The 14,168-nt window shown below is 43.8% G+C and overlaps 1 protein-coding gene across 1 annotated transcript; it reads left to right on the top strand.

Annotated features, from left to right (window-relative positions):
• Positions 1-10,411: 10,411 nt before the first annotated feature.
• LOC115737182 (galactan beta-1,4-galactosyltransferase GALS1) lies at positions 10,412-12,770 on the top strand. Its single transcript, XM_030669188.2, has 2 exons — positions 10,412-11,811; positions 12,379-12,770. The coding sequence occupies exons 1-2, from the start codon at positions 10,667-10,669 to the stop codon at positions 12,737-12,739; spliced, it is 1,506 nt and encodes a 501-aa protein (XP_030525048.1). The 5' UTR covers positions 10,412-10,666; the 3' UTR covers positions 12,740-12,770.
• Positions 12,771-14,168: the final 1,398 nt, after the last annotated feature.

Here is a 14,168-nt window from a genome sequence, read left to right on the forward strand (position 1 = left end):
TTATTACGTATTTTACAAATGATTCCCTATGTCCGTGCTTTTAGTTCATCACGCCAAGGAAAAAACAACACAAAAAAGAAAAGGCGACAACAGATGGAAAAGAGAGATATTCCATGATCGATCTTATTGGGAAAATTTCAATGAATCCCTCGTTTCGAACGGCTTTTTGGAAAAGGAAGTCGGTAGCTCGTGATCTAACAAAGACTGTCATTATTTCTAACCCCACGATATTTCAATTAGTGAGTGTTTTATGCAAAACACGCAGTGATGGTGTATATATCTATGATCAGAAATAACTGGCGGTCTTGTTAGGAAAGCATTCTCCTTTTCGAAAAGACCCCAAAACCGGCGCTTATCTAAAAAAATCTTCAATGGTAACAATTGATGATATATTCCTATTTCTTTTTTGAATAGGCCGTTTACATTGTCATTGATTTTTCTTCTGGCGCTTAATTTGTGCACCGAGTAGATTCTTAAGACCATAATCGTTCAAATCAATTAGTAACCGAGGTGGGGTTTTTTTTTTTCTCTTGTTTCCTTTCCTTTTCTATGTCAGCGAGATGTGTCCGGATGTTTGATAAAATTGTCTGTGTAATACGTCAACATCTGAGGTAGTTCATAGGGAGGTTTAGTACACGGACAAATTTATCATACATCAAATAATCTGTTGTCGGAAAAGGGAAAGAAATGATCCAACCAAACCATGAACAGGAGCCGTCGATGAAGCACGAGCGGTTCGGAGAGCTAAAATCCAACGGACAAGATTGAGAGGTGGAGGTGAGGAACGGGAGGCCAGAGCTCTCGACGGGTAAAGAGGTGAGCTGTCTCCGACCAACTTCTTTTATTGATCATTCATTAGCCATTCTATGCCGGAGAAGAGAAGTTGTTGTTGACATTAAAGCAGGAGCAGATTGACCACCTCTCCTCCTCCTCCCCCTCCTCCTCCTCCCTCTTCATTAACACGTCCTACGTGTCCTTCTGCTCTCTTTCTAATGTCGCCTTCCACTGAAGAAGATGGAGATTGCTGCATCTTCAAAGTGCAGATGGTTGTGAATGATGAACGGTCAGGAGGATGACTTGAGACTCTTTCGCTTCTGAACTGCTTTCGTATCAGCAAAATCGTTCCGTTCAATGACTCGCGTGCGGCTGCTTTGATTTCACGCCGCGTCCTAGGAGTTTCCTGCCGTGCCTTCCTGACAGGCTGCCCTCGGGAGAGACGACGGGACGCCTATTTTGAAGACGGCCGGCAAGAACCCGTGGAGGACATCTAGATTGAAGCTGCGGACTTCACCGTGTTCTGTTACCGCAGTGGCGGCCTGTTCCGTGTCGTCCTCATGGGGGCACGCCGCGACCCCGGTAACAGGACGCCGTGAAGTCCCCAGCCTCAATCGAGATGTCCTCCACGTGTTCTCGCCGGCCGCCTTCAAAGTAGACTGTCCTGTCCCTACGACGCCATTGTACCTTTAACAATCCAAATTCGAGACCAAAAAAAGGATTCTTCCCTCAAGACGGGGACCATAGATACATCCGGTACATGGACGCTTGAAATGAGGATGCCCGAGTTAAGCTACGTTTCTGTTTTTAATTTATGTGACCGCACGAACATCAATTTAGACTAACTGCGTTACACCTTGCTTTTATATTTCTCCAACTTCATAATGAGCAGTGCTAGATCTATCCATGCTTTTCTCGGACAGGTCAATGTCTTAAGTACCTCCATAACTATGCATCAAAGAGTCTCAGAGAATCGATCATCGGCCTCCGAAAAACGCAATACAGTGGTTTCTTTGTCATTTCAATGGGAGAATAGAGAGATAGAGAACTAGCCTGCTCGCCATACATCGGCTTCGCCAATCTCAGGGAACTCGAAATATGGTAACTAAAAAAGCGCAATATCTTCTCTCCGAACCCGTTTCGAAGATGCAGACATCTCCTATCTTCAGATCATTTTGAGTAGAGTGTGATTATTCGTTGCGAGACAGCCTCCAAGATGCTTTCAAACTGTTATAAATGATTTATTGTCTGTCATTTTTAGCAACATTTTTTCGCTCAGTACAAATTGTCGTTTTCAATTCAGAATGATTTGTAGAGAAACCTTAGAACCAATATGAATGACATCGTGAAGTTGGTCGATTCTTTATGCTAAACCAATTCTTGGAAGAAGATGATGACCAAACTCATGCCATCTCATCTTTGCAGCTTCTAGGGAAAGACTCTTACGATATCGCTATTGTTGCGGAAAGCAAGCGATTGAACAGTAAAATAGACAGAACAAGAGATAACAAGTTGGACATCGAATTTACGTGATTCGATCGGCGTGACATACGTCCACGAGAGAGAGCATCGCATAATTTCACTATAGAAATTTATGCCGCACCAGGGTACTTGGTCAAACAACTAAGACCTTGGGCTCAAACAACCCCGGTTAAAGTGCTAAGGAAGAGGATTAAAAGGGTGCTTTGAAGGCGTAGAGATTGCTGATTTGAAGATGAAAAGACTCTTGATTCCTCATCATTAATGTTTTCTTTTTCACTTCGTGAGATTTGATGTTTCAGACAATTTTATTAATAGTGTTTGGCACACATGTAGTTGTTAGGATGCATATGCGAGTTGTGTTAGACAAGTTTCATATCGGAGAATTAGTGTGACGTAAAGCAATTAATATATATAAGTTGATCCATAACTCACCAGCTTGAGTTTTTGAGTGAAAGGTAGGTCCGACTTGATATGTTGTCGGGCTCGGATTCCCTTTTGGCGATATATCGGGTGAATGTAATCGGATTTCTGCTGTTTGGTCGAGGCATTGTGAACCTAGGATTAAACATGAGCAAGATCCATCTTGGGCAAGAATAAGATCATGCCGAAGACAAAGGACTTGGCTGGTAAAAGAAGAAGCAAAGAAGAAAAGGGTAAACAAGGCCCATTCTTTGATGCCTTGATCTGATGCAAATTTTTTAGTTGGTCCAATACAGGGAAGGAAAGATAACGTCTCAGTCCCTAAGTCTGAAAATATTACGCTTTGCATCCTACGATTTTGAAGGCTCTTTACCCCACGCTTTAATACCCACCCCTAATATAAAATATAAAAAAAATCATCAGAGATTTACGTGATTCTCGGATTGAAACCATAATTTGTTAGGAGTTTTGCATATTTATAGGATTTTACAATTGGAGAGTGCAAAGTGTAAGTTTGTCCAAAATCTAAAGGTACAAAAAGTGGATGTTCAATGTCTTAAACTCAGAATAGACAAATGGGACTACGGTTTTTTCATTGTCCTTCATGGTTTTCCCCAATTCATGTGAACTAATGTCACAAAGAAGAAAGCCCTTTTATACTGTAGCCTTTTTTTTATTTTATGAGTTCTTTGTAATACGAAAGAAGTAATTAACTTCCATTCTTTATTTGCTTTTTTTCTTTTTCATTTTAATGGATATTCTTTTTTACTTAAAAATGGAAAGTACCTTCACCTCTTGCTCAAAAGAAGGCAGGAAATGATCAAGTGGAAGAGAGAGAAAGATAGTATTATGCTGTTGGAAATGAGCTTGTGTGTTTAATCTCTATATACGCACTTGAGTCGCCTTGTTTGTTCATAAAGTTAAAAGATCAATATATTACTGCTGCTATATATTATCTTCAAAGATTTGATAGGAATTCCGGATAGAGCTAATGGATTATCGACATCCTATATTGTATTCAAAAGAAGGAAACCCAAAAAAAAAGAAAAAGCAAAAGAAAGAAAGAATAGATGATTGCTGGGTGATTGGATTAATGTGTCGGGTCATATTTAGCTTGAGAACGAGACGTCATCTATTCAAATCTCAACAATCGTGTGCAAATTACTATGACTCAAAGCCCAGACTTACCCGATTTTTAGATTTGCATGATATTTCACGAGCATTCAGATTTGGCGGAGCCTTACGCCCATGCTCGTCGCGAAAGAGAAGAGAAGAGGTAGAAATGGTAAAAAAACCAAAAGAGGAAAAGCCAATGAAGAATCGGTCACCCAAGTTAAAGTCATCACTGTCCAACGGCAAATGGCAATAAAAACATCGTTTCTTTCCCTCGCCAGCTGCCAAATGTTGCCCCCCTTCCAAAGCAATGGTTAGCAGTCAGCAAAGCAACCCCACCCCACTCGTTCCTTAAAACTATTTTAGTTTCATTTCTTTTTTTTTCTTAACTTTTTCTTGCTTTATCTAATTAATAAGCCAAAAATAAAAAAAGAAGCGAGGGCGAACCAATCAAATGATTGTTTGCTGGCTTCAATAAAAAGTCATGTCAAGAAAGAAAACCCCGTGCTTTTGCGTCATTGGATACGTTCCTTTTGTAGAGTTGCCTATGTTATATCATGTCAAAAGGAGGGGCCACCAATTTAGCAAGACGGTTCTTGATTACAAGTTGGGTTTGCGGCTCGTGATTTCGGGCGATGTTAGTCGTGGACAAACAAAAGAGACGACGGCAAAAAGAACCAGGAAAGAAGAAGGAAAGGAAAACTCCACCGTGTATCTGAGTTCGCTGAGATTAGCGCCGTTTGTCCATATCGATTTCGACTTAAATCTCGACACGCCTAAATAAAAAAGGAGATCTTATTTCTGGATAGCATACGAGCGATCTTTCCCACGAAGATGGTCCCCGAGCTGCGGGGAGCCTTCTTGCCGACAATTTTGCGAAAATGGCAAAATGAAGTCGCGTGAACAGTGTCTGCACAGTCTTCGGTGGACTGGTGTCGGTTCCGTGCAATCTTCGGGGCCATGCGTTTCGTTGTTCCGACAGAACAAGCAAAATCATAATTCACTCCGAAATTATTCCGACGTTTTTTGTTATTATAACCTGCGGTGCAGACCATGACCATAACCAATAATGTGATCGGAGTGGCAGACGGGTCTAATGCTTCCGACCCCATCCCCGATCCATCCCATCCGGGTCGACGGACACCGATCGTATTCGTCGATCGATTTCTATAAGAACGGGGGGCTTCAAGGCCAATCAATTTTCTGGTCAAAACGAGGGGGCGAAGGTCGCACGATGATTGCCTTTTTGGAACGAGTTAAGACCCGTTGTTGACTCATTGATGGCTTTTGGGCTGTCCTAAAATGCCGTAATCAAGTATTTCCACGCTACAATCCTGCTGTCTGTCCTGTGATTAGGTACAGAAAGACCATTTTTCCTCATCCGCTTTGCTGTACAACGGTCTTTTCGTTTTCCTCGATCACGCGTTCGTCCGCTCCGGACTTTCGAAGTCTTTTTTTTTTTTTTTTTTTGGGTCAGAGACTTTCGAAGGTTTACATAGTAAGCAAACTTCGAAATCGCAAGTTAATTAATTAGGGTTCTACCTCGACTCGACCTCACCGGATGTAGACTCGTTAGTTATGGCTAGCTTAGGAGAAATTTTCGAAAAAGTCATAAATCAATTGTATTTTTGCCAATTTAATCTTAAAAAATTTAACTATGTCGATTGAGTCATAAATATTTTCACGTTTAGCCAAAATTCATGTGGATTTTTTTTTTATTTTTTATCTTTTTGTCTTTTATTTCCTTTCTTTGTTTTTTTTTTTTTTTTACTGTGGCTAGTTAGGGTTGTCGGCCCTCTCTTGCTGAGGGCGAGTGAGATGGTCTGGGCGAAAACAGAATAAGAGAATTGCAAAAAAATTAAAAAAACCAAACCAAAAATAAAAATTGGTAAAAAAAATAAGATTTTTCACTTCAGGACCGGTCATATCACGAAAGACAATCGGCATCCGCGTTAGTAATTTCCGGTCAAAATTGGTCGAATGGACTTAATTGACAAAACGTGAAAATATTTGTGGTTCAATTGACACGATTAAAAAGTTTGTGGTTGAATTGGCAAAAAGTTTAAAATTTTTTTGGACAATTTTCTTAGCTGGCTTAAGAACAAATGATTCACGGCATGGTTTTGACTTTTGAGAGATATACTCCCGACCATTTCTTTGCGCAAGAAGTGTCGGTCGGGTAAGAAAATTGTGCTCCCGAAAGACTCTTCTTCTTGACGAAAGAAAATTGAGCTCAACAAATTACCGACAAAATACAAAGAGAAAAGAGAAAATAGAGTAGGATGCCAGCGATACTTTGTCCGTCGTTCAATAATAGGATGATCGATGTCCCAACTGCCGCGCATCGTATGATTTGGACTCTAGCATTTTCTGATTGCTTCATACTTTCTTGTTGGAGAAATACGTTTTGGGGTTGTTTCCATTTTTGCTTCTACCTTTATCCCCCCCTTTTTTTTATGAATATTACGGCTCTCGTTATTTTTCTTTTTTCTTTTTATAGAATGACTCTCGTTATTTGACGGTAGGGTGATTTCATGAGGGAAGTTAACGGAGAGAAATAGAAGAAGTTGTCAATCACGGTTGTGTCACGGGCCGACTGTTTGGACCGTACCCCGTGTGGCGACCTAAGCTCATGGAATCGATAGATCGCCTAAGCCAAGCCTTGCGCGATGATTGTTTACACATGCTTGCTAGCCACACTCGAATCTTAGAAGGAGAGAGAGAGAGAGAGAGAGAGAGCTTGGGAGAGAATGAGAGTGTATTCCATTAGTTGTGTGTACAATGGTGATTTATAACGAGGGGAAACACCCTTATTTATACAAAAAAGGGGCAAAATTCGTGCAAGCCTTTCGCTTCCCCATTTCACCTTTTCCGTTTGTGTTATTCCCCTTGTCTTGCATCGATTGGATTCCCATATTTTGTTTTATGTGGTTCGTCCCTTGTGGGACTCTTCCCCTTCTTAAGGTTGAATCATTATGTGGACAGCCGCTAAGACGGTCTAGAAGGCCCTCGGAAGGCAAGAGTCGCGACTGTTGGCCTGGTCATGAGCCGAGTTGTGCTGGCCATGCTCTGGATCATGCAACAATTCATCTGCTCGTTCGTCTTGATTTATGCTTGGCCATGTGGGATCGTCCTTGATCGATCCTCAAGCCTTGCCATGGTTTGATCTGTGGCATGTGTCCGTGCATGGCCAGTCGGTCGTGTCATGGCCTATCCTCATACGAGGATTTTGTTGGGCCGCGACACTTGCATCTCGGATTAAGATGAACAAATCGACTTAGTTTTCATCATGTAAGTTCCCTTACAAAGAGAAGCGTTTGGTTGTTACTATCAAGCGAATCATCATTCTTGAACATACACCCAAAAGAACAATTTATTATAATATAAGTTATTAGCGATTTCGAAAGGGTCACATCATTTCAAAACACTTAGAGAAAATTCAAAGAATGGAAAATTATTGCCAAACTTATCGTCGCAACCTCATTAGGTCATAGGGGCCCCCGTTTGCCCTTTCAACATCAGACCGAGAAACGACCATTGAGTGGGCATATAACCAATTTGACTTGATCACAAATTCTTTTTTTGGCCTAATCACTTCTTAAAGCATGCATGAACTTAATTAACCCCATGAATTAATTAGATAGAAAGCGGCAATCAGTTCGCCATCTAGTGACGGCAATACCCGAATGAGCTGCGAGCAAATTTGACCAGACGGCAATTACTACATTTGTGGATGTCGTTCATTACACGAAACATGGGGAATCTACAGTCCTTAGGTTGACCACACTGGCTACCGCTACCCTTTTCATTCTCGCGACCATAGTTGTCATCATTGAGCCACATGCCTGTCGTTTTTTTCCCCCCTCGACTTTGCAGCAGGAAACATAGAAAAAGAAGAAAAAAAAAACGAAAATGATGGAGAAAAGGGGAATGTGACGATGGCTTGGAGCTCACTCCTTCACCGAGGAATGTGGAGAAAGTAGAGAGAGAGAGAGAGAGAGAGAAGTCATCGTTTCTTTTTGTTGCTTCTGTTGGAATCTTAGGGTTCTTGCATCCACAGGCTAATTCCTTGGACTTCGATAGCAGAAACTAATTGCTGCTTTTTCTTTTTCTTTTTCTTTTCTCCTTTTTTTTTTTGGGGGGTATAGATGTGGTGGGTTAACGTAGTGTTGTGCTTGTTCTTGACGCTATGGAGGTATTCAAATCATGACGCGGTGGCAGTAGTAGTTGAGACTGAATTATTAAGAGGTGTAGAAAAGTCGAACAACTATTAATAACTGGTAAAATCTCCGACGCTTCATATATATAGATGTATATGTATGTGCGTGTCACGAGCATTATGCCGTTCATTTATGTGATTATTATTTACACCTGAATCGAAGAAACGATAGCAACAATTACCTTATCATTCAACTAGAGTTTCTCTTCAACCGAAAAAAAAAAAAAATAGAGTTTCTCGGGGTGTGGGAAATCCATGCTCGCGAATCATGCTTTGTGTGCTCCGCTGCCCTAGGGTTTTCCCTCTTCCCAAATCGCCGCCAAACCCCTCCTGCAGCAACTTTCCGAGGGAGAGACGGGAGAGAGAGACCGTCTCTCCCTCACACCTCATCCTCTTCCTTTCACTTTTGTTTTACTATTTCTTTGTATCCTCAACTTCTTCTTGAAAATTTTTTCGTTGTTTTTGTAGACAGTGCGATCGACTTCTTCCACGTGAAGAGTCCGGTTCAATGATCTCAAAAGTTCGAAGCGTAAGCGTTTCGGAAGAAACAACTATTCTGGATCTGTTTGCTCGCTTCTGCTTCGGTACTTATTCTATATAGTCGAGCTTGGCTCCTCTACTGCTTCGGAAGTTGACTTATCTAAAAGTAATTTTGTGATTAGCTTATATCTCTTTTGCATGTCTTCTCTCCCGATCTAGAGTTAAATTTAAATCTGGATGCTATTCTATTTTGATATAGAAATAGATCTGGAATTTTCAACGCTTTTGTTGTACTCTTTCAATCTATTTGTGTTATCATTATCTCTTTTCAGTGATGGTGCTAAGAACGCCGAATCTATGGGGGCGCCGGCTTTTGGCGAAGCCGCAAGTGGAGAATGATATCTCAACGTGTGATCGTCATTGATGCGAGATTTAATAATCGGCCATCGGTTAAGCTTTGATGCTATGACAAACTCATTTTTTGTGGTGGAATGAGCAAGTCTTTATAGGTTGTACCAAGTTGATTTATTTTTTTAGATTTACTTGTTTTGTTTGATTTTTATCTTTTTCTAGTAAAATGAAAATATTGCTTCCGACAAAAAAAAAAAAAAATTCTCTCGACATTTATAGCTATGGGGGCTCCACGAATGAAGGCTTTTTGGCCCTTTTCTCTTGTTGGAATAAAAAAGAAAGCAGAAAGGTTGTATTTTAGCGACAATGGACGTGGCATTCAGTTATGTTTAAAAAGAGTTATGGGTCCTATTTATTATGCTTCATAATGTGTATTTTCTTTTTCTAATGGAGGTTGACAGGTTCAGTTTGGAGTCGAGATAAGAAATTTCAAGAAAATGGGAAAATTTTCGAATAAGGGTTTGAAGTAGACATTATTTCAAATAAAGATCCGAAATGGCCACATCAATATAGAAGAAGAGCCGACCTCACTAGTCGAAGAGCAATTTCGTTATTTTATTTTTTTCATTTTTTTATTTCTTTTTCTATTTTTTCTTCTTTCTTTTCTATTTTTTCCTATTCCCTCCGCTAACCATCGCTGTGCCTTGGACTAGGTTCACCCTTGCCCGCCCAGCCCAAGCAAGGCAACCCTTGCACAAGCCCGGGCTAGTGAAGGTGAGGGTGGGTCTCGCCCGCCTAGGCGAGGGCGGCCCTCGCTTGAGTCGGCGACCTCCGCCAACCATCGATGATTCCCATTAATGGTCGGGGGAGGAAAGAGGAAAAAAAAAGAAAAAAATTAAAAAATTAAAAAAATTTATAGTTAAAATTTTTTTGACTAAAATATCTCTTCTTCGACGGTTGAAATAGTCACATGTTCGCCGGCCGTCCAAAAGTCCATATGTGAGACGATTTGGCCATTTCATGCCCTAATTTGAAATAAGAACTACCGCATTCGAAGCTATTATTTGAGATTTTTCCAAGAAAATGACCACAAATTTAAAAGTTAGCTCATTTTATGTAGGTAGGTTAGACATTTTGATATCATTTTAGTTGGTAATAATACTTGCGGCCGTGCATTTGGGAGGTCCCCCATGGCCAAGAGGGGCCAGCCTGTCCTCAAATCATTCGCGGCCCCCCGCACCGCACCGAAACTTCACCACATATTACAGATAGCGTTGTACATGATTTATATAATTTTTCAGACAGTCGTTTTACCGTATTAAATTCATAGAAAATCGCGAAACCGGAGACTTGGCTCCCCCAATCAGTATTATGGAAATTAAAAAAAACTAAAATTATTGAATATTCAGAAAATAGAACCTTCCTGGGAATTCCCCTCCCTCCACCGCGACAGGAAAAAAACCAAAAAATACAAAAAAAGGGCCGTGACCGTGAATGTCAATTCTGTAATTTGGACAAGATCAAGGCCCCGTTACAAAAACCCAACCACCTCAAAATCCCAGAAGAGGACCAAAGTTTGCCTCGAGGCTTGAGCTGTGTCTGTCTTTGGGGCGGAGGGCGTCTCTCTCGCTCGCTCTCCGGTTTTTCCCCCGACACGCTCACAAACACAAGCACAGTCCCTCTCTCTCTCTCTTCTGAGTTCGTGTCATGACTCCCATTTGACCCCTGCAGCTTGGGTGTGCGTGACGTTATCCTTATCACCACCACAACCCCCTCCCCCCTCCAACTCACTCCTCCACCGCCGACGCCGGTCGCCGACACTCCGCCATGAGAAAGGACGGCTCGCCGGCCACTGCAGCCGGCACCGCCGCCTCCAAGCTCTTCAGCTACTTCGAGACCAGGCCCCTCGTAGCCACATTGCTCGCCCTCACCCTCGTCCTGCTCCTCTGGAACCTCCCCCCTTACTACCAAAACCTCCTCTCCACCACCACCGCCACCAACCTCCCCTGCTCCGCCTCCGCCGCCCCGTCTTCCCTCTCTCTCGACACATCTCTCCCTTCCACGACTCCCGCCAAAGTCGCCGCGCTCAAGTACACCACTTCAACGACTGCCCAGAGATCCGACCCGAACAAGCGGATCTTCCAGGCCTACGGCAACGCGGCGGCGCTTTTCGTCCTCATGGGCGCCTACCGCGGCGGCCCGGCGACGTTTGCTGTCGTCGGCCTCGCCTCGAAGCCCCTCCACGTCTTCGGCAAGCCCTGGTACAAGTGCGAGTGGGTCTCCAACAACGGCACGTCGACCCGGGCCAAGGCCTACAAGATGCTCCCCGACTGGGGCTACGGCCGCGTCTACACCGTCGTCGTCGTCAATTGCACCTTCTCCGACAACCCCAACGCCGACAACTCCGGCGGCAAGCTCAACCTCTACGCCTACTACGGCTTGTCCCAGCGCAAGTACGAGAAGTTCCCGGCCCTCGAGGAGAGACCCGGATCCTACAACGAGTCCAAGTACCACCCCCCGTACGACTACGAATACTTGTACTGCGGGTCGTCGCTGTACGGCAACCTGAGCGCCGACCGGATTCGGGAGTGGATGGCCTACCACGCGTGGTTCTTCGGGCCCAAGTCGCACTTCGTGTTCCACGACGCCGGAGGGGTTTCGCCGGCGGTGAGGGCGGCGCTGGAGCCGTGGGTGAGGGCGGGGAGGGCGACTGTGCAGGACATCAGGGACCAGGCGCAGTTCGACGGCTACTACTACAACCAGTTCTTGGTGGTGAACGACTGCCTCCACCGGCACCGGCACGCCGCGAACTGGACCTTCTTCTTCGACGTCGACGAGTACATCTACCTGCCGGATGGGAGTAGCTTGGAGTCCGTGTTGACCGAGTTCGGGAACTACACGCAGTTCACGATCGAGCAGAACCCAATGTCGAGCGTGCTCTGCCTCAACGACTCGTCTCAAGACTACTCCAGGTTCGTGGTTGTCCTTTTTCGGTTCTCTTTTTGAGGGGTTGATTTTAACTGGATAACGGTCTCGTTGTTTGCCCATTTTCTGGGAAGACAACGACATCTTCGGGATTCGATGCGTAACGAATTGATCGAGCTCTCGCTCTCGCCGAGGTAGACATGAGTGTCAAGTTCAGTTCCGGGTCAAGATTCCCAGACATTTTTGGCTTCATGAATCCACATGTTCGCTTGCTTAGATGAATCTCCCCATCTGGGTCGTCTGGATTAAGCTCTTTCGACACGATGCACTTGCATTTCCTTAATCAAGATTCAGCATTTCCTCAAGCCGTGCATCATCATTCACGGCTGATTTGACAATGTAGCTCGAGCGAAACAGGAATATTCACATAGATCTGCAGCTCAAAGCCGTAATTTTCCTTGGAGGATTGTTTTGCATATTCAAGTGCATTGGTCACAACAAGCTTGCAGTGCACATATTCTGCTCGATCTTTTGCTTTATCCGAGCACATTGTACTTAAATTCCGTAGTCTGTGCACAGCGAACTAAAATTTTAACGGATCGGTTTTGCAACAGGGAATGGGGCTTCGAGAAGCTTCTGTTCCGGGACTCCCGGACCGGGATCCGGCGGGACAGGAAGTACGCGATCCAGGCGAAGAACGCGTTCGCGACGGGGGTGCACATGTCGGAGAACGTCGTCGGCGGGGCGCTGCACAAGACGGAGGACAAGATCCGGTACTACCACTACCACAACTCCATCACCGTCCCAGGGGAGCTCTGCCGGGAGCTCCTCCCGGCGTCGGCGAGGCGCAACGTGACGTGGTACGACAAGCGGCCCTTCGTCTACGACGACAGCATGAAGAGGCTCGCCCCCGTGGTCAAGGAGTTCGAGCGCGGCGCCATCGGGAACGTCGACACCGCACAGTGGTCCTCCTGATCGTGACCGGAAAAGCCATCAACAAAAAGAAGGGGGTAAAAAAAAAGACCCCCCCTAAAAGAGAGAAGGGAGATTGCGAGAAAAAAGGGGATGATTCTCATTGTTGTTGTTCCACGAGAGACCCCGACCCCACAGCCACAGGCATTGAATTACTGAGTCGAGCTTTGGTGTCTGTGTGGTGCGATAATGGCGACACCTCGCGCGTGTGATGTTCGTCTTTGGGCTCGGCCGATTAATTAAAAGAAAGAGAGAGGGGAGATGGGTGGTGAGGAAATTGGTGGGAGAGATCCATTTTGGACATAATTCGATCCGATTTATTTTTTGTTTTTTTTTAATTCTTAAATTTGTCTATATGGAAAAAGGTCGAATTTTCTTGTTATGTTGCGATTAATTTATTTTGTCGGGTTTATTTTTTTTTTTTTGGTTCAAATTTTATTTTGTGGGGCTCAAGAGGGGAAAAATTGGATGTTCCCTTCCTGTGTTGTGGGACCTTTTGAGAAGTGATCGGTGGGGCCCTGTGGATTAAATTAGAATATAAATGGAGATGATTATAGCCAAGCCATAGAGGGGTCGGTCCTTAAACGGTGCCATGTTATCCGTTGTGTTGGGGGCATGGAAATCATTGGGTGTTGGTGCGGGAGACGCAGTCCCAATTAATCATGCTGTCGTCTCCCTAATTTCGTGGAGCCTAGCCCGTCTAGGGGTAGGAGAGGTGGATCATTTTTGAAAGGCTTTTCATTTATTTTTTTTAGCATACTTTCGCAATTCGGCACAAGAACGAATTATGAGCAATGGCAAATACGTCAGTAATTTTCGATCAAAATTAATCTAGATGAGCTCAACTGTAAATTGACAAGATTAAATTGATTATGGATGAATGAGTACTGATGCAATATGGACATGCATGTATTGACATTTTTTTGTCATTTGCATGCAAGGGGGAAAGTAATAACGCTCTTTTGAAATGAATTACAGGTCATTGTCTAAGTTCCATCTAAAATCTTGCACGCACACCCACGAGGATTAGGCACATCAAGCAACCTAACTGAGTCGGAAATTCGAGATTAAGCGTGGAGAGACATATCAATCCGATATAATACCGACCGACCGAGTCGATCTCAACATAATGTCCTCGTTAAAGAACGATCTATTTCCAGTTTCAGATCCTTGCTTCACTAATGTGCATGATGTTTATTTCCTGCAAACAATAAACTCATGGGGGCTTATGAGTTTAGGGAGGTGGGACACGGTTGAATATGATACACGACCTACCCATCTTCTCATTACAGCCTATCCTCCAAAGGGAGGACTTGGGAATTACATTCCCCATGTTGAATAATTTGTGATGCGTCGAGGGATTATCAATTCATAATGGGGACATGTCACAAAAGAAGAAGCATTTTTTTTTCCCACAGCATCAGCTAGGGAA

This window comes from Rhodamnia argentea, chromosome 2, assembly GCF_020921035.1.
Source record: "Rhodamnia argentea isolate NSW1041297 chromosome 2, ASM2092103v1, whole genome shotgun sequence".
NCBI classification, from domain to species: Eukaryota; Viridiplantae; Streptophyta; class Magnoliopsida; order Myrtales; family Myrtaceae; genus Rhodamnia; species Rhodamnia argentea.

Excerpts from the sequence above, each read along its gene's own strand:
- LOC115737182 (XM_030669188.2), top strand. The coding sequence starts at position 10,667 with ATGAGAAAGGACGGCTCGCCGGCCACTGCAGCCGGCACCGCCGCCTCC. Across the intron at positions 11,812-12,378 it reads TCGTCTCAAGACTACTCCAG|GGAATGGGGCTTCGAGAAGC; the intron begins GTTCGTGGTTGT and ends GTTTTGCAACAG.